General features: G+C 37.6%; 1 protein-coding gene across 1 annotated transcript in view; it reads right to left on the bottom strand.

The window, feature by feature from the left end:
* The window catches only part of LOC115217354, a 57,022-nt gene extending 29,513 nt beyond the window's left edge, over window positions 1-27,509 (bottom strand). The window contains exons 1-2 of the mRNA XM_029787022.2: window positions 27,229-27,509; window positions 2,052-2,215 (exon numbers count right to left, since the gene is read on the bottom strand). Coding sequence (XP_029642882.1) covers window positions 2,052-2,215; window positions 27,229-27,397 — 333 coding nt within the window. The 5' untranslated portion in view covers window positions 27,398-27,509. The remainder of the gene's footprint in view (window positions 1-2,051; window positions 2,216-27,228) is intronic.
* Window positions 27,510-27,745: the final 236 nt, after the last annotated feature.

The following is a 27,745-nucleotide window of genomic DNA, read 5'->3' as shown; positions in this document are numbered from 1 at the left end:
ATGGTGTCAGCAAACCCCAGGAGTCACCGAAAATGAGAATTGCCAAATCCTGTGAGATGCAATAATCCAGTGTGATCGCCTGACCAGATATCGGAAACTGGACATTGTTGTGGTGAATAATAAAGAACATGTATGATAATTGACATAGCATGCCCAGATGACAACAGGATCAACGTGAAAGAAGAAGAAAAAATAAACAACTATGACGATTTGAAATGGGAAATACGATGGTTGTGGTCAATGAAGAGAGTAGATGTGATAGCAATAGTAATTGGTGCACTTGGAAGTATCAGCACTCAACTACCAGCATGGCTGAAAAAGATTGGTGCAAGTGTGAAGGTAGAATATCTACAAAAATCAGCATTGCTTGGAATTGATAAGTTTTCTTTGCAGGGTTCTTGAAGTATGACCAGTAAAAAAGTGTCAACTTGGTCTGCTGGCTGTGGACAGCTGATGCTTTCCATCATACCCAGCAAAATAAACTGAGAGTTTTCATCAAATAATAATAATAATAATAATAATAATAATTATAATAATATCGGTGAGAAACGGAAGAAAATTTGAAGAAAGAAGGAAAAAACATAATAATAATAGTAATAATAATAATAATAATAATAATAATAATAATATTAATAATAATAATAACAATAATAATAATAATAACAATAATAATAATAATTGCACTACTAGGCACTGCACACATCCTACGCAGAACACTTTCCATACAATAACCATCAGAGCATCACAACAAATGACAGCACATACCCAAGGCACACAGAGCTGCGCTCGGTAGTGAAGTGAAAGCACGCTATAAAAATAAAACTACTGAATAATAATAATAATAATAATAATAATAAATAGCTAGACCAAGTCATGAAAGTTACTGAGAGGGTTATAGCTCAATTGGTTAGAAATAAAATTAAACTAGATGAGATGCATTTTTAAGAAATGTGGTAGAAAACTAGGTCAAGAAAGCAGGAACACTACGTCCTGAGACCCCTTTTGGAGTGCCCCTACAAAACAAGTAAGCAGGTACCCCATGACAAAGCACAATGGTCAGACACTGTTAAGTAATAGAGGGAAAATATCTTTTCATCAACTCTACCCAACCTTTCAGAGATAGCCATATTCATCAACTGAAGATCTGGCCTAAATCAAATTCTAAGCATCTTAATAGGACTAGTAATCAAGCAAATTACACCACTCAACTGTGTGGACTCACCTCTCCAGGTGCTGAGTTGTAAGCTCACTGATTTGTCCTGATTAATGTATGTTTTTGTTAAAACTTAATATCTTCATCTGTGCAGTACTAATCACCCTGTAACATTATGTACCTGTTATGTGACACAGTCTTCCTGTATTGTAGTTCGAGCAAAATGTCTCTCAAGACTTGTAGCTTCCTCATCAATGGTTTGATAGCCTAAATGTACAGGGGCACGATGCAGGGCACTTTGTAATTCAAAACTATTCAATGAGTTGCCATTTCATCTGAGTGCTCTGTAAATTCCACTTCTCAGTAACCTGTCTTTTGAAGACAGAATGGAACTATTTCCAGGTATGATGGTTGACTTTATCAAAGGTCTTTGGATTGGTTCAGATATGCCAGTACCCCAACCAAAGCCAGATTTATCACCTGTCTTCTTTGTGGTGTATTGAATGAGGTAGAGGTTGCTGCAGATAGATCTATCTATCTTGATGTTCCCTGTTCTAATATCAACATTGTCATTGATGACCCCTCTCCTGTTCTGAGAGAGGACCACAAATATTGAAAGTGAGTTGGGTGTTTGATGATATCAACTTCAATATATGTTTGGTATTTATTGAATTGACACCAGAAAGTCAAAAACAAGACAGCTAACTGGTCAATATATTCAGTAGTCTTCAGATAATATTCTTGAGCAAGAGAAATCTGATTTTATCATTGGTGTAAAATGGTGTTGTGGTTCCATGAATTATTTAAAACAGATAGTGTTGGGGTGGGATGGTAAGATGAAGTGAAGAGGGGGTTGGTATTGGAAGGTTTACATAAGCCAAGAGTTGGATTGTCTTACCTTTAAAAGTCTTTTTACAGCTGCTGAACAATCAAGGGAATCTTGCTGATCATCCAGGTTCTTCATAAGTCTTTGTAAAATGATTCTTTCTGCATTAATTAAAGTAAATCCGAATGTGCACATTAACTCATTAACAATAGCGCCTTTCTTTGATCCTGGTCCACCTGGGGAGTCAGAAAAGAGAGGAAGAGATATAATAGAGAGAGAGAGAGAGAGAGAGAGAGAGAGAGAGAGAGAGGAAAATACATTCTAAAAAGAACTGGGTTCAGTTTGTCTAAAAGACTGATAAATTACTAAATAAATTATTAATGTATATTGTATGATATCTTATTATGTTATTGTGTTATATTCATCATGTCATTATATAGCTGATATTGTAATATGTAATTCACCTATCATTATCTTATAATGTATAATATGGTAATGTATAGTCTATATATATTCTAAATAGATATCATTATGTAATATTGTAATCTAAATATATATCTATAATAAATGAATACATGTCTGTTGTAATCTATTGATGTAATTGGCTTAGCCCTTCCCCTGAAATTGCTGGCCTTGTGTGAAAATTTGAAACCAATATATTAGGTTGTCAAGAAAGTTCTTGCGGTTTTTAACCGTTAAATTCAAATGCACATATCTCGGCTCAAACAACACTTTATTAATTGAAATAAACACCATCAGAATCAACATGCTTTTGCCAACGTGAAACAACTTTATTTATGCCAATAGTGTAAAAATCCTGTGTTCTGGTGGCGATGAAGTTGTTGAAGACATGTTTGGCATTGTCTTGGTTTTTGAAGCATTTCCCATGCAGGAAGTTGTCGAGATGCTTGAATAAGTGGTAGTTGGTAGGTGAGAGGTCTGGTGAGTATGGCGGATGAGGCAGAGTTTTGGAGCTTAATTTGTTTAACTTCTGCAGGGTCAGTTGTGTGATGTGCGGCTGAGCATTGTCGTGGGGAAGAATTGGTTCTTTTCTATTGACCAATGCTGGCAGTTGCTGTTGGAGTTTCTTATGCATTTCATCCATTTGCTGACAGTATTTCTCTGCTATAATGGTTTCACCTGGATCCAAAAAGCTGTGATGGATGAGATCAGCTGCAGACCACCAAACCGTCACCATGACCTTCTTTTGGTGCAACTTTGGCTTTGGGAAGTGTTGTGGAGCTTTGTTGGCATCCAACCACTGAGCTGAGTGTTTCCGGTTGTTGTAAACAATCTGCTTTTCATTGCAAGTCACAATTCAGTCGAGAAATGGGTCATTCTTGTTGCGTAAAAGAAGGGAAGACAACCCTTCAACACAACGTTTTTTTTTTATTGTCATTCAATTCGTGTGGCACCCATTTCTCAAGTATTTTTGTTTTTCCAATCTCTTTCGAGTGGTTGGAAAGTGTCGTATACATTATGCCTAATTCAGAAGCAAGCCCTCGAACAGTTGTGCGTGGATTGGCTTCGACTAAGGCTCTTAATCGATCATTGTCAACATCCAATGGCTGACCACTATGCTTATCATCTTCCAGACTCTTGTTACCGCTACGAAATTTCTTGAACCACCATTGTGCTATACGTTCATTAGTGATTCCTGGGCCAAACACATCGTTGATATTGCAAGCTGTTTCAACAGCTTTTTGGCCTAGCTTGAACCGGAATAAGAAAATTGTGTGAATTTGCTTTTTGTCCATGTTGCATTCTATGTTCCGGAAAAAATGGCCTAATTATTCTAAAAGAAAAAGAGTAACATGATTAGATAGAGCAAAAAACAGGCTTTAAAATGATATATAAAATCAAAGTAATTTAACAAAAATTAATTTGAAAATACATCGTTTAAAACCAAAATTTAAAATTGCACAAGAACTTTTTTGACAACCTAATATTATATTGTAATACATATCTATTGTATATCCTCACATTTTAATTTATTACATCATATTAGATAAAAGGAAAACTTACCATTCCCCACCCAATTCCACCCCATCCTGTTTGAAATGAAGAAAAATCAACCATTTTATGTTCTATAAGTAAGTTGAATAATTAAAGCTCCCTTTTATACATTCTCTCCTCATAAGAAATATTTACTGTTTTATAAAAACATTTCTTCCTTCATAAACTTTACTTTCTCCTTCCATCACTTCTTAACTAATTCCTCCAAGACATTTAAAAAAATCTTTGTCTTCTCTCTTAACAATTTTAGAATTAATATTGTCCCACTAGGAGACAGCACCAGATCACAAAATTAAAAATAGTGCTAAGGCAGCTGAAGAAAAGGTGAAAAGAAGCAGAAGATGAAGAAAAAGTGGTCTTAAATGAGCTAAGCTCAGAATTATGAGGGAACTTGCTTCAACTTTGTAAGGAAGAGTTAGAGAGAAGGAGATGAAGGCAAAAGAAAGCTTTTTTTTTTGGCAACCTCTTCTAGTTCACAGTTGACCTTCTTGGAAAGCTAAAAAGCAGAAGACTGATATGTTCGAGGGAAAAGATGGAGAGCAGAGTAGCAGCAGTGCATGGTGACCCCAGAAGAAATATTTCAATGGGAGACTGTCCCTTCCCACTCTCATCATTCAAATTCCATACTCCTTTCAACATGGCAAACTTCACTTTGCAACAAGTGAGGGCTGTGGTGGCAAAAGCTCAGATAGAATCTATTCCAGGACCACCTGGTACCATTTATAAGATTTACAAAACTGTTCAATATTGCCGAGGAGGGTAGCAAGACTTTTATGTTTGATCTGGGCAAAAGAAAGCAGAAACCTTGGCTCTGGACACTAGCTGAAAGCTGTTTTGTCCAATGAAAGAAGAAAACACAGCAGGCTTCACCCATTTCAGAGATCTTTCTCTGTTAGAGTCAAAGATCTTTTGGTTCATCACTGCCAAAAGATTAACAATAAATTTACTGGTGAATGATTGCATCAACATGAGTACCTGAAAAGGGAGTCGCAAGCTAGTCTGAATGTCTTCAACATGCTTCAGCAATCAGCCAACAAACTTCCAATTGTGTGGTTAGATCTGACTGAAGTCAATCGAAGTTTGCCCTGAATACTACTGAGTACCAATAACAGTAGTTGAGCTTGTAACGTCACATGGGTTCAATGAAAATGAGTTTCATTGTGGAAAATTTCACCACTCAATGGTAGAGGACATTATGTCAAGGTGCAAGACATCTGTGGTCCTATTCATGGAGGCCATGAGGAGGAGGGAGGGAGGGAAACAGTTGAGGAGTCCAGAAGCCAGTAACATTATAAGGTATCCAGTCTGAAGGGTCTTCATGATATGGCAGGCTTGCTGGAAAAGTCGGTCACATATGAAGTTCAATGTAGTAAAATCTTGAAGCTTGAGTATCCTGAAATGAAAGCTGACAAATAAAATTTTCAGCATTCAGCAGTCTGAAATTCTGACAACCCAAGAAAAAGGAATTGAATTTCACAGGAAGAATTATGACAGTATCCTGAAGGACTATTGCAATGCCAAAGGTAAAAAAAAAAAAAAAAACTAGCCTAGGGCATTTGACAACAGCCAGCTACTTGGAAAGTTCAAAGTCAAATGTTTCCAGGATGACATCATACCCAGATTACAGTGGTTGTTCTTGCTTTATGACTTTACCAGACTTGGGTAGAGACAATGAAGTGGTTTTGCAGTTAATTTGCATGAAGGTGACTGGATGTTCCCCCAACTATCAGCTCATTCAACCCATACAACCAGACTTCTAAGTGTTGCCTACCAATTCCATCAGTGGTTGAAGAGTTCAAAGGTACCAAAGTAAGATCAGTCAGTAAAGCACTATTATTTGAGGTTGAGAAAATTAGACACACCAAGAATACTACAAAGGATGGGTAGAAGTGGAAGCGCCAGGAAGTTGGGAAAGGAGCAATATATAGTAGCAAGACGTGGGCCCTGAATGCGGAGGACATGTAAAAACTAGAAAGGGTTGAAGCTAGTATGCTTTGTTGGATGTGCAATGTCAGTATGACAGAGTGCAAATGTGTTTAAAGAAAAACTGAGCAAGATATCAGATACGGTATACAAGAAAGAAGATTGTGCTGCGGGCATTGTCATATAATGCACAGAGGTGAGGGCAGCTGCATAAAGAAATACCAATCCCTCAATGCAGATGGAAGCTGTGGAAGAGGAAAACATGGGATAAAGTAATGAAGGTTGCTTTCAAGATGTTGAACCTCAAGAATAAGATAAAGAACTGAAATGATTGGTGATTTGTTGTCCATCAGAAGATCCTTCCATCACTATGAAAGTGAGGCCCTAAAAGTGTTATGTCTATACAGCTGCTGAATCCTGCCCTGCACCCTATCTGTCCACTGTCAAACCTTCCCCATCTCTCATCTTACTAATATCTATCTCTCCATCCCCTCTTCTGTTCAGCTGCTGTAATCAGAGAAGAACCGCATATATTTTATCCCCTTTAATGCAACCAATTACCCCTTTCCCTGCAACTATTTCATCCTTCATTCTCAATAGAATACCTTCCCACTTTATTGTCCATTGATCCTCATCTTTCTGATTTGCATCTTATGACCACCACATCTCATCTTTAATATCCTCTCATGTCTGCCATCAATGCTGCCAGTCCTCGGTCCATTCACCCCTTTTGTTTCTCTAACTTCCATCTCTGACACTGTATGTCTCTCTCTCTCACTCTTACAAACTGCACATCATTCCCCTATTTCTTATCTGTCAACAGTTTTATAAAACTGATGCTATCCACCCCCTTCTGTACTGCCACATATGACCTTCATCTCTTCTTTGAGCCACTCCTATTTCTTTCATCATGTATACCAAACTGAGATTCGCCATTGACCATACCTCTACACTTCTTCCCCATTCACTGCATTCATCATCATCGTTTAACGTCCGTTTTCCATGCTAGCACGGGTTCAACTGGGGTCTGGGAAGCCAGGAGGCTGCACCAGGTTCCAATCTGATCTGGCAGTGTTTCTACAGCTGGATGCCCTTCCTAACGCCAACCACTCCGTGAGTGTAGTGGGTGCCTTTTACGTGCCACTGGCACAGGTGCCAGGTGAGGCTGGCAACGGCCATGTTCAGTTGGTGCTTTTTACATGCCACCGGCACAGTTATTCACTGCATTCATCATCATCATCATCGTTTAGCATCCGTTTTCCGTGCTAGCATGGGTTGGACGGTTCGATCATCTCTATCTCTATTTCTATCTCTCACTCTCCTCCCACTATTTCTGATTTTCTCCTCATATTTTCTCTTATACTCACCATCTTGTACGTTGAGAATATGTTCGAATACCGTGATATTCATCTTTATTTCTCTTTCCAGCATCTCTCACCCACCCTAATCCTAACCCCAATTTTAACCTCTTGACACCTGCCATAAAAAACAAAACACTGCCTCCTTTTACTAGAACTCCACTGAGTTGAGGGCGGAGGAGGACTTGTCTTGCAACTTACTTAGTAACTTCACTTGTACCATGAAAAAGCCCCCAGTACATTCTGTAAAGTTGTTGGTGTTAGGAAGACCATTTTGGCCCAAATAGTAACCATACCAAAGTAGACACTGGAGCTTGGTGTGGTCTTTGGATTCATTGGATCCCGTTGAACCATCCAACCTAATCCAGCATGGAAGATGAATGTGAAATGAAGATGATGACATAGTTGTGTGTGTGTGTTGTGAAGGTGAATGGATTCGTGGTTAGGGATTGTAAGGTCTCCAGGAGTTTGATACCCAACAGCACGTTCTCTCCTCGAGCAAGGGACTTTATTTTACGTTGCTCCCGTCCACTCAGCTGCCAAAAAATGGGTTGTACCTGTAATTCAGTGGGGGAGGGGGGCAGCCTTGTCACACTCTGTGTCAGGTTGGCAGATTCTTCTCGAAAACAATGTTAAAGGTACGCGTCCGTGGAGTACTCAGCCCCTTCCGTGTAAATTTCACAAGCGAGCTGTTTTGTTAAGATCGACTGGGATACTTGTTGCGTAACTGACAAAGTGGTAGTTTTTTTAAAAAAAATGTGTGTATACATGTACGTAAGTGCATATTTATAAATGTATTATATATATATATGTGTGTGTGTGCATGCGTGTACATATATAGATGAACATCTGCATTAATATATTCACTTTCTGCGTATGTCAGAAAATTAGTATATAATTACATTTCTATCGGCAATGCTTTTGTATATTTGCATGTTAATACATTCCTTATGTTCGAGTAAGTAATGCGATGCTTATGGAAACCTGAATGTCATGCGGTGTGTGTGTGCGTGTGTGCGTGCGTGTGTGCTTATATGCTTATGTGCACACGTGTGTGTGTGTATGTGTGATAATATATATCTATGTATGCATATGCCTTTTTTTTTATGACTGGATTTTATCTCTTCGTAAGTCTTCTTTCTGTTTCACACGCAGATGACACAAAAAAATATTCATTTTCACATAATGTTCCATTTCAAAATTTTGAAATGAATCTTCCAGAAGGAATTGTCAGCCACTCCACGTAAGGAAATACAATCCCAGATTTGAAGTCAGTTTCATAATAATAAATACCAAGCAAAGAGCTCAGCCCGAGAGTCACTTTTGGAAGTTTCTGCTGATTAAAAATAATACAAATGCACATACATACATATATGTATATATACACACACACACACATGTATATATGCATATACACACACACCTTCACACTTATATGTATGTATGTATGTATGTGTGTGCGTATACACACACACACATATGCGAGAGAGAAGGGTGGAGGAAGAGTGGGAGGAATTCCTTTTAAGTATAATGATCAAATTTGATTTATTCCCGATAACCTTCAACTGTGATGTAGTAAAGAGTCTCCATAAAACTGATATTTTTTTTACTCTGTCGTTCTACGACGATGTTGTTCGAGTTTGATGGAGACAATCTACTGTGGAAGCAGCAGCAGCAGCCGCAGCAGCAGCGAGGATGCTGTCACTCGTGATGAGAGTGAAACATCTCACCGTTCCACAACTGATGTCTGCTGTTTATTATTACACAAGACAACCTCACTTAACACACAATATTCTTTACACAGAACAGAGTTAGGGTCGGGGTGAGGGAGATGTCATGGATTCTCATTTGTTACGGATCTAAGTGGCCTTTGTTTAGCTTTCACATTCAGTGATTGGCCATTGAGAAAATAGTGGATCCATGTGGTCACTGCACCTGCTAGAAATGGCAGCTGATTCTCCATAAATTATATTTACCCATCTCGAAGACTGACGCATTGAATAATATAATTGTATTAATACTGAATGAAAGACAGTGTGGTCATGGCTGGAATCATTTGTAACACGAAAGTCTTGTTTTTTTGATGGAAGGAACAAAGAACAATACACAGTAAAAGGTGTAGAGTTTGTGTTTATGGGAGTCATTGATATGAAACATAGGCACACCACACCTGTACTATCTCCAATATACAAATGTCATCTACAGGAATCCTAGACAACACTATATGTGAACTACCTCCAAGACAAAGTCCAGGTGTTGTTTGTTTATATAGGAAACCCTTGTAACTAGAGTTATACCTGGGATGTTAAATGTGAACAAAATAAGACAGTGTAACTTCAGCCAGGACATCGGTATTGCAAGATGTCGTGCTAAAGTATGGCAACTACACTGGTGGCTGTGATATTGCATACGGACAGTCAGACCATAGATATTGCAAGGTGACTTAGTAAAACAGTTTTTATCTCATTGTAAGACATAATGAGTGAAATATATAAAGTGGGGGAATTATTTACAGAGATTTCATTAAAAACAGTTTCCTTCATGGCTAATGTTGGATCCTCTCCTAAACAAAGGACATTTTCTTGATTGAAGTTTCTTTGTAATAACCCAACGTGTTAGAAAAAGCAACTAAATCGTCTTCATATCTCACCTCATTCTCTTAAACCTGTGAAGGACTTACTAGAGAGTGAAGTCCTTGACATATTGTGTGATTAATGAATGTGAACGCCATGGTTGGAATACATTTGAAGATAGGTCTGTTCAGAGTGAGTTATGGCTGAAACAACATTTTGTTTGTGAATAGGAAACAATATCAGCAACACAACAAAGAGTTTTACAGAAGGATGTGGTTTCAGATGGTGGAAACTGTGACTTCGTCTCTTAACTATTATTAGGGAATGCCATAAGGCAGGGGGCTGGCAGAATGGTTAGCACACCGGACAAAATGCTTCGCAGTATTTTGTTCTGAGTTCAAATTCCTCCAAGGTTGACTTTGCCTTTCATCCTTTCAGGCTTGATTAAATAAGTACCAGTTACACACTGGAGTCGATGTAATTAACTTAATCCCTTCCCCCAAATTTGAGGCCTTGTGCTTCCAGTAGAAAGGATAATTAGGGAACGCAGTGTTAGAAAACTTCTCTAAGGACTCATGGGTTTGTCTCTTGAACACTCTTCTCATGACCTCACTGGTGATAACTGTTTTTGAATATTTCTGTAAAGCATAAATTTATTTAAGTAGATTCTGAAAATGAAAGGAAGTTGTTGAGAAATAAAAGAAGATTGGCAGAAAAACAGTAGAAGAATCTTTAGCAACAAGATTATGATAACAAAAGTTTCCATAAGATAAACAGTTAACTATTTCTTTTGAGGGTGTTTCCAGAGAAATACATTAAAGATTTGTCTTTAGGATTTATAAAATAAATGTTTGTTAAATTTGTCAAATGAATCCATAAGGTAATTTAAATAAGACATTGAAAAGTAAGAAATAATGATTGAGGAATGGTGATGGAATTGGAGGCCTATGACTTGGTGGTGTATGAGAAAGGAATCCATGGCATGGTGTTGTGTGAGACAGGAGTGTATGAGCTGAGGATCTATAAACTATAGACCTAGTGTTGTTGTTGCTGTTTGTTTTCTCAGATTAGCACAATTAAACAGGTTTATGGTCAAAGACATCTTGGTTGAGAGTGGTTGACCTTTTTTTTATCCAGGACTACATTAAGCAAAGTAAATTTTAAGAATTTTAGGGTGTGATTTGAGAAAGATTGGTTGCTACTTCAAGCAGGAAGAGTGAGTTCTTTGTTAAAACCTAATGTTATATGAATTTGGGTATGACTTAGTTGGTAACCAACCCAGAAGTTATGGTTACAATCCTGTCACCAGTGTCACATTTTGTTCAAAGTTTAAGATCCTTAATGTTTGAGTACTTTGAGTAGCAGCATTGTTGGAGATTCTTTAAGGATACCAATTGATTGTCTGGGATGAATGCACAATGGCAGACAGAAGAACTCCTGAGACGTTGGATATTGCCAGATTTATATGACAATAGACCTGAAGTGGGAGGAGGATCAGTGGAATTGCCAGACTCTGCAAGTGAGCCTTAAAAGGAATGAATGATGGTGGAATTCATGCAAGTCTTTAATAGTTATTGCTTTGGATCAAAGCTAAAAAATCTTCAAACTGTCTACAAAGTATGAGAGCAGTCTGTCATTTGACTGATAATTTTTGTTACAATTTGGAGAAAATAGATTTCCTGATGATATTACTGGTACTGTGGACCAACTCCTACAGGGGAAGTGGTTTAAATAGTAGACAAATTGAGATCAAAGACGTTTCTGAACTTGCAAAATCATTAACATATAAATGGTTGTTAAAAAAAGAAACAAAACATGTTTGAGCAAAAGCACCAACTGGTATCTATTGCAGATATTTCTAGGAAATAGTCATGGTTACAAACCAATAGACATTGTTGTGAATGAGGACAAATCCTGTGGAATCATTGGAACCTTTAGATCCATAGTCACACTGACAAGAGGATCATAAAATAATGCTGTTGTGTAATTTAGATCACCAGGGCTGTACAATGGCTTAACACAAATAATTATGAAACTTATGTCTCCTATTGCTGAGATGACCAGTTTTACTGCACCAAAGAGAAAGTGCAGTTATGCTCAGAATTCCATTTATACCTAGAATTCTGATCTTTTGATTAGGGCAAGTCTTTTCTTCTATAGTCTTTGACTACTAATTTATTGTGAGGAAATTTGCTGGATAGAAACTGTTGAATAAATTTATTGTAAGGTAAAGGAGAGAAATAAATTTATTGATGAATTTAGTGTACAGGTAAGAGTACATTGGGGGCATATTTCTCAGTCCCGCATTACTTTCCCTTACAGTCCTCCGAGCTGTCCCGAGGAACTCAAGACCCTCTGTCTCTGGGAAAATCTTCATGCTGATGACTTTACTCTTGTAGCTGATTCTTTAGAAGAGTTGAAACAAAATTCCAAACATGGAAGCAAAACTTGGAATTGAAGGGTTCTAGGTAAACTTAAAGAAAAAAAAGTTTTAGTAAGTAGGAAGGAAGACATGGCTCACATAGCATCAGGGAAATGTTTGTAATCTACCAGCAGAAAAGGATTTTGTAGAAATCCCAGAAAGTGTGCCCTGTGTAGCCAATGGGCAAACATGAAGTGTAGAGGGATGACAGGCAGAGTAACAGAGAAGTTAGATTTCATATGCAGCAGCTGCAGGTACACTAAAGCAATAAACCATAAGGGTGCTCAGGTAATAGATTGTCTTAATTGCCTGAATGACTCCCTAGAAGTAGTTGATAGTTTTGTTACCTGCAGTGGAGGGAGGAGTTCTGAAAAGGTGGTAGCCAGAATAAGCAAGGGTTTGAAAAAGTAACAGTGAGCTATTAACTTTGTTGGTAATAAAGGGCTTCTCCCTAAAAGCCAATGGCAAATTGCATGATACTTGTATGTGAAGTGCACTGCTGCATGACAATAAGAAATGAGCTGTAACTATGGAGGACCTGTGGAAACTAGAAAGAAAAGAGGTCAGGTTGCTTCACTGGACATGATACAAGAATGACAAAGTGGAACTGAATTAAAGATAAACTTAGTATCAAATGTAATGAGAGGAGACTGTGTTTGCATAGATACATGATACAACTAGGGTTTGACACCTGCATAAACAAGAAGTGAGTGCTTGGAGTGAATGGAAGAAAGTGGCCCAGGAAGGCTTGGGATGAGGTGGTGAAAAATGATCTGAATTTCATTTGATGAAGAGGACCATGTCTAATAGTAAAACAAAGTAGTGCAGAAGTTCCAACTTTCCACACAAGCTTGGTGAAATACCTGTCATAAAAGCGAGCTAATGTGTAAAACTGTTGCCTATTCTATACTCTCCCATTTGCTCACTCTCCCTTCTATTGACTCTATCTTAATCCTCTCCTATACTCTTGCATCTCTCCATCAGATTTTCTCCTTCTGACCCTTCCATGCCACCCACAATTGGGAGTAAACATTCTTCATACTGAAGCATCTCCTTTCCCAACACATCATCTTGTTACTCCTCCTTCCCCACCCTTTATAAATCATAATGCTTTACTCTTGCAACCTTCACTCTTCAGCCTTCTGTCACCATGCTCTCTTCTAGTCCCCTTTATGGGACATGTTACTCTGCCTCCACCCCTACTTCATCACTAACATCTTTATCCTCTCTCTTTCATGCAGCACCAGGGACAACAAAGGGTTGAGAGGATTATTTAGTCTTGCTGAGGACCAAACAACATCCATTGCTTCTATGGTGCCATAAACAAAATGTCTTGAGCATGGTCTGTCAAATGGATGATGTTAGGAAGTGCACCAAGCTGTAGAAACTGCAAAAAACCGAGATGGCTGAGCAAGATGCAGTCTTCAAACCAGTCAGATTCTGTCAAACCATCAACTGCTGTATGGAACGCAGATGTAAAATAATAATAATAATAATGATAATAATAATAATAATAATAATAAAATAATAATAATAATAATAACAACAATAACAATAGCAACAACAACAACAACAACAACAACAACAATAATAATAATAATAATAATAATAATAATAATAATAATAATCCTTTCTACTAAAGGCACAAAACCTGAAATTTTAGTGGGTGGGGCTAGTCAATTGGATCGACCCCAGTACATAACTAGTACTTAATATATTGACTCTGTAAGGATGAAAGGCAGAGTCGACCTTGGCAGAATTTCAACTCAGAATGTAGTGATGGGCGAAATACCATTAAGCATTCCATCCATTGTGCTAACGATTGTGCTGGCTCACCACCTTCAATAATGATAATACTACTACTACTACTAATAATAATAATAATAACAATAATGATGATGATGATGATGAGCTTACTGTATACAGTGCTCAGGTGCACTGCAGCTCACTAGGAATGCCTAAGAATGGAGGCAGAAAGTAGCTATACACCATGTAAAGAAAGACAGCAATGAAAGCCCACATATACAGGATAAGAAGGAAAAGGGAGCAGTAAAAGAGTTACTGAGGGGAAAGATTGCATAGGCACATCAGGAGTAGTGTTGGCAAATTGCAGGGAAAATGCAATTTTTGAAGGATGCAGTGTGCTGACAGCAAATAATTTATTCTATGCTTCAGCAATTCTGATCATGAGAAAATACTCCCCAAAATCACAGATGCTGTGTTGTTTTTTGATTTTATAAGCATGTCCATGAGTGGTAGTGATACACTGAGTTCAAAACAGTGGCCAAAGCTGTTGTTGAAATGATGATGGATAATCTTGTGGGTTTCTACCAAATCAGTTGCTTTATTGAGTTGAGGCCTAAAGATGATGTAAGTGATTAATTGAAGGCATTTGTTTGCACATCTCTGGACAACTTCTATGAGATCAGTATTCTGGACAATATGCAATTTCCAGTCTGGAGTTGCAAGCACCAAGTGTGGGCATAGCATAGCCATATATAGTTTTAAACACACAGCTAGTGAGTGGCTGACAGAGGTCTTATTGAGTGATACTTAGACACCTTCAGCCATTTTGAAAATATGAGAAATGTGGTTTGGCCAATAGAGATCATTTTTGACCATGCCAAGATCATATTCACTAGCAGAGGAGTAATTAAATTCTGAATGTTTCCTTCCAAAATGCATAGTAGTGATACATCTGTCTACAACCAGCATGAGTTGTCAGTCAGCAATCCATTGTTGCATTGTGTCCATGTCAGATGGTGGGAAAGATCTAAAGCATTTAGGAACTGTTCTTTTATCTTGGGGTATGGTTTAATATCATGATAATGATGATGATGACAATGACAACAATATACACAGACACACAAACACACATACATGCACACACACACACACATGAATTGACACCTTTACATCTTTGTTATATATATATATATATCCATACTGGTGACGTGTCAAAAGCACCCAGCACACTCTGTAAAGTGGTTGGTGTTAGGAAGGGCATCGAGTCATAGAATCCATGCTAAAACAGACAATTAGAGTCAGGAGAGCACTCCAGCAGGTTAGCTTCTGTTGAACTCTCTAACCCATGCCAGCAATGGAAAACGGACATTTAGTGACAATGATGATGATGGTGATATATCTATATATGTGTGTGTGTGTTTATATATATATATATATATATAATATATATATATATATATATTATATATATATATATACATATACATATATATATACACAGACATTCAAAGAGATAGTACAACAGACGATCACATGTCTGATTAATTTGTGGAATGAAATGACAAAATAAAATAAAACAAAAATATTTCTCACACAAAATTCATGAAACACAAAAATTGAAGAAGGTGTGAGAAAATGGTGTGAGAAGGCTGTAAACAGAACAATACACCACGTCAATATATACATATACACATACACATGTATATTTTTATATGTGTATATATATAGATACATACACATACACATGCATGCACTCACAAATATATGTGTGTGTGTGTGTGTGTGTATTGCAGTCAAAATAACAGTTGTATTGTAGTTGATCAAGGCTGCTCTTGAGAAAAAACATCTTCACACATTACGCATATGTCCTTCTATATAAACGTATGCTCAGTCACGTGCTTGATTTTTGCGTGTATGTCCACAGTCAATCAATGCATTGTGAGTTTCATATATGCATGCACAGAAACGCAGACTAACTGTTCAACCAGAAGCAGGTGTATGTGCATCTATCCATCTATCTATCCATCTATCTATCTATACATACATACATATATATATATATATATAATATATATATTATATATATATGCAAATAAAGCTCCTATTCCATTATGCCGGTCACACTACACTGTAATCATCCTAGGAATATGGACTGTAATCTTAAGAGACATGTGACTTTTGGAAATGCATGTAGGAATTCATTAAATGTTTATAAATTCCATTCAAAGATTATTCTTCTGATTATTATATATGTATATATATATAAATGGAAGCACTCCGTCGGTTACAACGATGAGGGTTCCGGTTGATCCAAATCAACGGAACAGCCTGCTCGTGAAATTAATGTGTAAGTGGCTGAGCACTCCACAGACACGTGTACCCTTAACGTAGTTCTCGGGGATATTCAGCGTGACACAGAAAGTGACAAGGCCGGCCCTTTGAAATACAGGTACAACAGAAACAGGGAGTAAGAATGAGAGAAAGTTGTGGTGAAAGAGTACAGCAGGGATCACCACCATCCCTGCCGGAGCCTCGTGAAGCTTTAGGTGTTTTCGCTCAATAAACACTCACAACGCCCGGTCTATGCGATCCTATGATCGCGAGTCCGCTGCCCTAACCACTGGGCCATTGCGCCTCCACGTATATATAAATATATGCATACATAAATACATACATATACACACACACACACACACACACACACACACACACACATATACATACATACATACATACATACAGACGGACAGACAGATAGATAGATAGATAGATATATCACCCATGCCAGCATGGAAGGCAGACGTTAAACGATGATGATCATGATAATGATATATATATGTGTGTGTAGTTAAGTACATACATATATATACATACGTCTTGTACATTGACATATACTATGTACATAGATATGTGGATAGATATATGCATACATACGTATTGTACACTGGCATATATACATGTACATACATACAAAGTCTTATGCTATATATCGGAAGTATCTGGATATATATATATATATATGCAGATACATATGAGTGTAGATCCCATATGTGTAGTTACATATAGAAATCAACATTTATAAACATCTCTATGTTAAATAGTTGTCAGCAAATACATACATATATAATGTGTATATATATATGCACATATATATATATGTTTAACATACATATATCATCATCATAATTGTTTCATGTCCGCCTTCCATGTTAGCATGGGTGGGACTATGTATGTATGTATGTGTGTGTGTGTATGTATTATATATATATATATATATCTGTCTAACCCATGCCAGCATGGAAACAGACATTAAATAATGATGATTATGATATTTGTTTTTATATTCAGTTATGATAAAAGCAATTTTGCATTAATCTGATGGGTTACTCTATACTTTCGTTGAGTACTAATTTATCATTCTTAATCTAGAATATTATTGATGATAGTGACCTCAAATTTTCAGCCAGTTAAACCATTAGTGGCTTATATATATGTATATGTAAATGTACACACACACACACACACACACCACACACACACACACACACACACACACACACACACACACACAAACACACACACAAACACACACACACACAAGATGGATTTCTTTCAGTTTCCATCTACTAAATTGACTCACAAGGGTTTGGTCAGCCAGAGGCTATAGTAGAAGACACTTGCCCAAGGTGCCATACAATGGGACTGAACCTGAAACCGTGACATTGGGAAGTAAGCATCTTACCACACAGTCATGCTTACACCTACATATATATATATATATACATTATACATATATACATACATATATGTATACTAGCAGTAATACTCGTTGTTGATCGGGTAATTACTTTTACTGTTTCTCGGGCCAAGAAGCTAGAAAAATGGGTATATCATATCAGAGAATAGCTTTATGGAATGCAGGTGACTGTGGAATGGCACTGAAAAGGCTACAGGTCAAGTGGAACATCCATTTGTCACTTCCTTTTGACGTTTGAATAGGTGGTATGCCAAAAGAGAAATGAAAGATTCAGTTTGAACATGAACGAAGCTAGAAGAATAGCTATATCAGAGAGAAGAATAACTATAGAATCCAGGTGACTGTGTGATGGCACTGAGAAGCCTACAGATGAAGTGGAAGACCCAATTGTTGCGGTTTCTTTTGACATTTGAATAGGCCATATGCCCAAGGAGAATTGAATGATTCAGTTTCAAATCTGAACCAACGTGAGACTATGACTACAGATTTAAGTTTACTCATCCTGTATGTGTGTATTATATGAGAGAAAAACATGTAATAATTGAATTAGAAAAAAGTTTCATATACAAACTTCTGTTTGTTCTTCAAGTTGCAATCCAGCAATTTTTAGTGTTTGGCCCTGACTTTTATTAATGCTCATAGCAAAAGAAAGTGGGATAGGAAACTGCAATGGCTTAAATTGGAATGGGACATTAGATGGTGTAACTGCTATGCAAGGAACAAAGATGTCACATTTACTATAACCGGTGAGAATATTTGCCTCAATGCAGTTCCTCATTGGTTTGTGCACAATTAGTGTTGTACCACTGCATAATTTTTGTTGAGACAAATTAAGCAATAGCATAATGGGAGATATAGAAAAAGCATAATAGCTTCCCTTGAACCATTTACTTTCATTTTGGTGGACAAACAAACACAAATGGACAGAATCTCTCTTCTCTTTCTCTCTCTCTCTATATATAGATATACTGTAGTTGTGGCCGATGCCAGTGCCACCTGATTGGCACATAAAAAGCATCATTTGAGTGTCACTGATACCAGTGTCACCTGACTGGCACACGTACTGGTGGCACATAGAATGCACTATTCAAGCATGGCTGATGCCAGTGCTGCCTGACTGGCTCCCATGCCAATGACACGTAAAAGCACCCACTACACTCTCAGAGTGGTTGGCGTTAAGAAAGGCATCCAGCTGTAGAAACTCTGCCCAATCAGATTGGAGCCTGGTGCAGCCACCTGGCTTGCCAATTCTCAGTCAAACCATCCAACCATTCTGGCATAGAAAGTGGACATTTGACAATGATGACAATGATGAGATATATATATATTAGACAAAACCAAATGCAAGGCTGTGAGGAGTTTGCAGGACATTTATAATGAAATAGTCTTACAGCTGTTTCTGAGATATGGATATCCCTTCATCATCATCTCTGATGAAGGGATATCCATAATATCTCAGAAACAACTGTAAGACCATATCTATATCTCTTTCCTTTATATGTCCTGAAAACTCCTCGCAGCCTTGGCTTTGTTAACTGTTTTTGTCTAATATATATATATATATATATATATATATAATATATATATATACATGCATGCTAATACAAGACCCATATTAAAATCCTCACTTGTATCACTATCAAACCAAGAGTTTAACTATGGTCCATAGCACTTACTTAGCATTGCCTGCCATTCTTTGGGTCTTCTAGATACCAATACCTTATATATATATATATATATATAATATATATATATATATATATATATATATATATATATGCACACACACACATAGATAAGAAAGAGAGAAGACTGAGGAAGAAATAATTATCTTATTAACTTCATTAGCTTACTGCTGTTTCTGCTATAAGATGCAGCAGTCTCGTAGTTGAGTGTCTAACTAACACCTTCTAGCTTCATCAGAGCCACAAATATGAAGTGGAATTTATTTGGGAAAGAATTACTTATGTGCCTATACAGGGAATGGCATTAACAATGAGAAGAGTCAATACAGTTGTATATATGAAAAGCATATGGCTAAAATGTAATTAGATATATTAGTGGAAATATATGTGTATACATATGCGTATGTATGCACTCTGAGGTACTTGCAGATACAGAAAGATGCACAGACACAAAAGCCCAACTCACAGACACACAGAAATATGCACCAGAATATACATGCACATGTGTGTACCCAGACGACCACACATGCATATATACACTCACACACATACAGGCAGACAGATACCACACACAAACACGCGTACACTCACATATATTGATGCAGAGGGACTGGTTCTGTAGCAAGTTATTTGTCTTGCAATTGTCTAAGCAAAATAAATGCAGGATTTATATATATGTCAGGATTTTTGTCTTGCAAGTTACTTGGTGACCCTGCCAGTGCTGAAGTCACATAAAGGGCATCCAGTTGTGTGTGTATGTACATATATATATATAAAATGATGATGATAATGCTTAACATACACACAGAGAAACACACACACACACACACACAGTGATATATATATATATATATATATATACATACATATATATATATATGTATGTATATGTACATACACATATACATACATCATCATCATCATCATCATCTGCTTTCTATGCTGACATGTGTGGGATGGCTTGACTAGGAACTGTAGTACTGCAGGGCTGTGTTGCTTTCCAGTGCCATCTTTGACATGGCTGAGTGCCCTTCCTAATGCCAACCACTTTGTAGAGTGTACTGGGTGCTTTTTATATATAACCAACACTAACGAGGTGGCCATAAATTTACAATACAGAAAGAATAGGAAAAGGAAAAAGCTCTTAGTAGTAAGAAGTATTTGGGAAGCAAAGTGAAGGCAGGTGGATGTGTTGCAGGTGTTGAAAGGCTAAAGTGTGATGGAGAGACGAGCATGAGGGAGGAAGTGATGGAGTGCTACAAGAAACTTTCAAGGAACAAGAAGCTGAGCATAAGAGATGACAGGATGGTGGGTGAGGGGAGAGGCTGAGAGAGTGTGAGAGGGTAGGAGTAAGAGGTTAATGTAGTGAGTGATGAATAAGGGTGGGGGTTGCAGATGATGGGAAATACCAGTAGGTAAAGTTGGGAGGTGGGAGATAAAGGAATTGCTCAAGAAGGAGAATGGAACAGAATGTAGTAGAAAAATGTAAGGTTTTGGAACTGTGCCGAGGAAAAGCTGGGGATATTTAAGAGGCTGTGGTCAGTGGGTGACGATGGTAGATATGAGAGGGCATTGAGAATGGAAGCAGATAAGAGAGATGTCTAGAATGGTTTATGGCAGAACGGGGTAAGGGCTATAGCTGAAGGCTTGGAAAGGAGGTGATGGGTGCGTGGGAGGATGAGGAATGGAAGTAGTTTGGTGGTGGTGGTGGGTGAACCTTTTGGGAGGGGATGTCATGTAATATGTATGATTTTGCTCACAGGTGAGAACAGTAGCTGTGTAGTGTCAGAGGTGGGCAGGGGAAGAAATGACTAGAAGAACCTAGACACACAAACTGATATGGAGAAGATTATGGAAACTTGAAGACCCTTCAAATGGTCAAATGGTCATATATCATCATTTAAAGTTTGTTTTCCATGCTAATATGAACTGCACTGTTTGAAAGGGGCTAGGCAAACTGGATAGCTGCACCAGGTTCCACTGCCTGCTTTGGCAAGTTTTCTGTGGCTGGATGCCCTTCCTAATGCCAACCACTTTACAAAGTGTACTGGGTGCTTTTTTCATGTAGCACCAGCACTGGTGATTTTTACATGGCACCAACACTAGTGTGGTAAGAAGCAACATAAAAAGCAACCCAGTACATAATGGCTGTCCACTTGTGACTAAAGAAGAGTAACACTGACCATTTGTGCACTCAGATTCATACTTTGCACTTGTGGCCCTGTGAGCCCAGCCCTTGACAGACATACAGGTTCACAGATATTGCAGACCAAGCTTCCCTCATCATCAGAAGTGTGGTTTTGAGCAGCTCACTTAAATTCTGCATGAAAAATGCATGTTATTTTGAAAAAACCCCATTTTTCCTTTAATCATTACATCTATTGGTAGTGATTACAAGCTTACACACACACACACACCGCACACACACACACACACACACACACACACACACACACACACACACACACACACACACATGTATATACATGCACATTACATATACATACATTTATATATCAATAACCATGCTAGCATGGAAAGCGGACGTTAAACGATGATGATGATGATGATGATATATATGTATACACACATACAAACACACACACACACACATACACACTTACATATATATACATATACACAGATTGATATATGTGTAGCCATGTAGCTCCTCAATAGTGAGAAATCTATTCTGCTAAGATCCTCACAGTTTCATCTTTCATCTCTGAGCATAAATTTGCTTTTCACATTGCACATAGTGTTGGAAGCAGCATGGCAGGTAGTGCTGGGGGCACAAAACAGGACCTTGTACATTCTGTAAAGTGGTTGGTTTTAGGAAGGGCATCCAGCCATAGAAATCATGCCAAAACATAGCAGAGCTTGGTGTACTCTCCTGACTTGCTTGTTTGTGTCAATCTTTCCAGCCCACACAAGTATGGAAAATGGATATTAAATAATGATGATGATGATGATATATAAAGCATCCAATCTACACTGAAAAGTGGTTGACATCCATTTTCCATGCTAGCATGGGCTGGACGGTTCGACTGGGGTCTGGAAGCCAGGAGGCTGCACCAGGCCCCAGTCTGATCTGGCAGTGTTTCTACAGCTGGATGCCTTTTCTAATGCCAACCACTCCGTGAGTGTAGTGGGTGCTTTTTACGTGCCACCAGCACAGGTATCACAACTACAATTTCCATTTGATTTTTTGGTGTTGATGTACTTGACTCAATAGGTCTCCTCAAGCACAGCAGGTCACCCCACGATCCAAGGTAAGCACTGCAGGCTGTCCTGCGATCCAAGGTACTTTGGATGGACTGGGGCTTCTATGTGAAGCTGGTGCAGGAAACAGCCATGAACTCAAATTATTTGTCGGGTCTTCACACTCACAGCATATCTCCAGAGGCCTCAGTCTTTCGTCATTGCCTCTGTGAGGCCCAACGTTTGAAGGTCATGCTTGACCACCTCATCCCATGTCTTCCTGGGTCTACCTCTAGCCCGGATTCCTTCAACTATATATATATACTAGCAGTATCGCCCGGCGTTGCTCGGGTTTGTAAGGGAAATAACTATATAAGCATTTTTAGAGATGTAAAGTATAATAGCTATCTCAATATGGCTAACCACAAAGGGGGGGGTGTTACTGTAGTTTTTTACGTTCTGAGATTTAATAAATTTTTAGAGAGTTACTTCCCTTATATATGCCAAAAATGCATTAAAAATGGGAAAAATTGATGGTAAATTCTTTTTAAAATCGTAGACACATGCTAATACCCAGAAGGGCTCGATATGAATCACGACTATAAGATACCCGGTTTTGGTTAAACTGCATCGCAAAATGTGGGAGTAGTTAGGAATCTAAATCGTAGGAGACAGACACACAACTTGACTTTTATATATAAAGATATATATATATCACCTGACAATTGTAAATGAGTGTCACAGTCATATAAGACATGTCTTTTCTTTCTAATCTTTTGTAAGAGCATGTCTAGTCATGGGGAAATATTATCTTACTTATAATAAGTGATAGTGTTTAACAGGAGAGGGGATCAAGCCCCAGAAAAACTGCCTCTATAAATTCTATCCAACACATGCCAGCATGGAAGTGGATACTAAAATGCTGCTGCTGCTGATGTTGTTGTTGTTGTTGTTAAGCAACAAGACGGGTAAGGGTGATTAGGTGATGGTCTAGGGCTTAGGGGCGGGAGACCCCAGACCTTAGGGAAAAAAAAAAACTTTGGTCGTCTTGTTGTAGTCGAGGGCTCTTTGTTGACACCCGACACCACTGGGAGGTGGCCCTCGAAGTCGCTGGAAATGGAGATCTCCAGGTCCAAATTCTTGAACGGCTGCTGCTGCTGCTGATGATGATATATGTATGAGTTTTTCTAAGTGTGTGTTTGTAAGTATTTATGAAGAATTCCTGAAACAGTCCCAATATTCGAAGAAAGATTTTTCTTTAATTTAAAATAATTAATTATCTGAAGAACATCTTAAAAAAACCCTCAAATCTTTGGGGAAGAAGTATTGAAAACATTCATGGCATTCTATTTTTTTTTTTTAGATATTTTATAGAGTTAATCATTTTTTTAATTGAAGAAAATCTTTCTTTAAATATCATCATCATCATCATCATTATTTAACATCCAAATTCCATACTGGCACAGGTTGTGTTTCATGTATATATATATATATATATATTTATGTACATACGCCCCATGCCAGCATGGAAGGCAGACATTAAACAATGATGATGATGACACCCACACACAGCCACACATATATTTGCATATGTACTCTTGTATATGCACGTGAGTCTGTGTGTGTGTGTGGTGTGTGTGTGTGTGAGTGAGAGAGCATGTTGTAGACATTGTGTTCATCACTGATTGTAAGATAGTGCTTTGTTAAACAGTCTCATAATATAGTCTTTCTTTTCATGTCTTGCCCCGCCCACTCCACCCATTAAACCTGATCCCCGAGGACTAGTTCAATGAATGAACCCCACTACATCACTGGTATTTTATTTTGTCAACCTCTGTGGGAAAGATGGCCTTGGTGGGATTTGATCTCAGAATGTAGAGACAGAATGAATCGCACAAGGTATATTTTTATGATACTCCACTAACTCTGTAGACCCACTTCCACGAGGAGGAGGAGGAGTGCCCTAAAATTTTCTATGTGGCAAGTGAAGTACATTGAGGGTCAATCCACTGGGTCCCTATATGACTGTAGATAAACATGATGAGATTTTATAGGGGGAAGAAACGGAGAGGTGGAGAGAGAGAGAGTTTAAGATGTACTGGATTGGAATCTAATGTTACGTAGCTAAATACATGGACATGCACATACACACATACACAAATATATGCATATATGTGCATCATAAATGCAACAGTATGAACTCTGATGACAGCAAGCTGAAACTTTGAAGTTACTGTCAACCTTTTCCCTGCAAAAATTAATCTCTCTCTCTCTCTCTCTATCTATCTATCTATCATCTATCTATCTGTCTGTCTGTCTGTCTATCTATCTATCTATCTATCTGTATCTATATGAAAGAGAGAGAATACTGTATACACACATACACACACATAGATAAATATATATATATATATGCATTTATACATACACCATACACGTAATATATGTGCATATATACATGTATGTGACACACATTTTTTTTCTCTCCTTTTTTCTCTCCTTGTTTCTCTCCTTGTTGTTTCTAAGTACCTTTCTGTAGAAGAGCGTAGGCTTGAAACGTAAAAGACCTTTTTCTATTCTTGAGCGTTATACTAATACATCTGTTTGTTTTGTACACCACCTGTCTTTGTCTTTCCCTATATATATATATATATATATATATATATATATATATATATAGTTGAAATTTACAGAAAAAGAAAAGACGAAGATAGGTGTATAAACAACAACAGGTGTATTAGTTTAACACTCAGGAAGATGAGAAAATCTTTTATGTTTTGAATATATATATAATACCAAAACTTGAGTTCAGTGATGGATTCTGCACTCCACAAAAATATAGGATGTAAATATATATATGTATGTGTGAATGTATATATATATATGTATATGTGCCTGCATGTGTGTAGATGTGGGTGTGTACATCTGAATATGAATGTATGTGTATATATTGATATGTATGTATACCAATGTACAAATATGTATATATATATATATATGTGTATGTATGTTTATGGTTTTATAAGCTTTTCTCCTCTCTTTCTCTCTCTTTCTCTATCTCCCTTTCTTTCTCTCTGGTGATACATATTTGGTTCTGAGAGCCACATGGCATTGTATGGACATCCTCCATGTGATGCTTTGCCTGACACCTGTTATTCTTATGTGACTTGTAAGATTGTTAATGATTTGCATAATGGAGAAAAAATGTTTATATTTGGTGCTGTAAGATCAACTGTTGTATTTATTGCAGGACACTGATAAGGTGAAGTGCATAATTGCATAATGGTTCTAGTACTGTTATGTAATTATTTTGGTATTTTGATGAAACATGTGAGTGTTTTGCAAAGCATTGAATACCACACCTATTTCCTACTTATTATGATTTCTGTCTTAAGGCAGTGAGCTGAAAGAACCATTAGCATGTCAGACAAAAGGCTTAGTGGCATTTTGTTCATCTTCACATTCTGACCTCAAATATTGCTGAGGTTGACTTTGTCTTTCATCCTTTCAGGGTTAATAAAATAAGTACCAGCCAATACTGAAGTTGATGACTTTGCCCCACCCACACCAACTCGAAAATTGCTTGCCTGGTGCGAAAATTTGAAATCATTATCATTTCTCTGTGTCTCTCTGTACACACACACACACACACACACACATGCACATAAATATTATATGATGGCTGTCAACTTGTAGATGGGTATGACCATCACTAACAAAGCAATGCTTATGCAAAATCTTAGGTTCAATAAAGCTTGCATGACACCTCACAGACCCTCTCCACCCTATTGACGCGATCCAGAGACAAGTGGAGGCAAGATATCCTGTGTCAATATGGGCCGAAGGCTCAGGAATGTGGAAGTGCTATGATCTCAAGCACGAACAAAAGATCCCAAAAATGTCCAATGCCATTCCCTGCATATCTGGTTTTAAATATCAGAGTGACCTTCTCCTAGAGACAGGCTTTAACAAAAGCTTGAGGCCACTGGAATTTCTGAGGGACTTTACTATTGTTGCACCTACACTGGGTTCATTCGTCCTTTTGTTATGTTTGTATGTATGTATGTATGTATGAGTGTGTGTCTATGCATACATACATATACATAATACATCCATACACACGTATGTGTGTATATATGAATATATCATATGGATATTATATGTACATGTATATATATATATATATATATATATATATATATATATATATATATATATAATATATATATATATATCCATGTCTATATCCATAGAGAGAAAGAAAGGGAGAGAAAGAGACAGCAGAGACAGACAGACAGACAGATAGACATACACACATGTATACAAAATAAATGTAGAAGGCCACAAATGCAAGGAGGATATTCAGACATTGGAAGAATTTAATCTCAGTATCTGACTGGTACCTACTACTACTACTACTACTACTACTACTACTACTACTAATAATAATAATAATAATAATAATAATAATAATAATAATAATAATGATAATAATGATAATAATGATAATAAAGAATTACAAAGTGATAGTGATTGTGATAATAATAAGAAGTATGTGATTTCCTCACCGAATATGAAGATGAGTTTGGGGTCAGCTGCAATTAAAGAGACCTCCTTGCCATAATGGATCTTCACTTTGCCTTTATCACGGCCTCCATGAATTACTGCACAGTCGTCCTCCACTGCAGCCGTTCTCCTCGACTTTGAGCGGCGTAAATTCGACAGACCACATCCCATGTTGGTAGCAGAGCTCTGGCATTGTAACCACAGTTCCACACCACTGAAGACTGCTGTTTCACACAAACTGCTACAACGGCAGCAGTAACAGCAGCAGCAGCAGTAGCAGTAGCAGTAGCAGTAGCAGCACTAGTTGCAATATCGGCAGTAGTAGCAATAGCTGCTGCAATAGTAGCAGCAGCAGCAGCAGCAGCAGTAGTAGTAGTAGTAGTAGTATAGTAGTAGTAGTAGCAACTGTAGTAATACTAGTAGAAGTAGTAGTAGCAGTGGTAGTCACAGTAGTAGTCACTGTTGGTTAACTCCCTCCTTCCTACATCAATGTATTGTTGTTACTCATGTTAGTGTTGA

Source organism: Octopus sinensis, linkage group LG11, assembly GCF_006345805.1.
Source record: "Octopus sinensis linkage group LG11, ASM634580v1, whole genome shotgun sequence".
Taxonomy (NCBI): Eukaryota; Metazoa; Mollusca; class Cephalopoda; order Octopoda; family Octopodidae; genus Octopus; species Octopus sinensis.
This window is presented reverse-complemented; position numbering and strand designations above follow the sequence as displayed.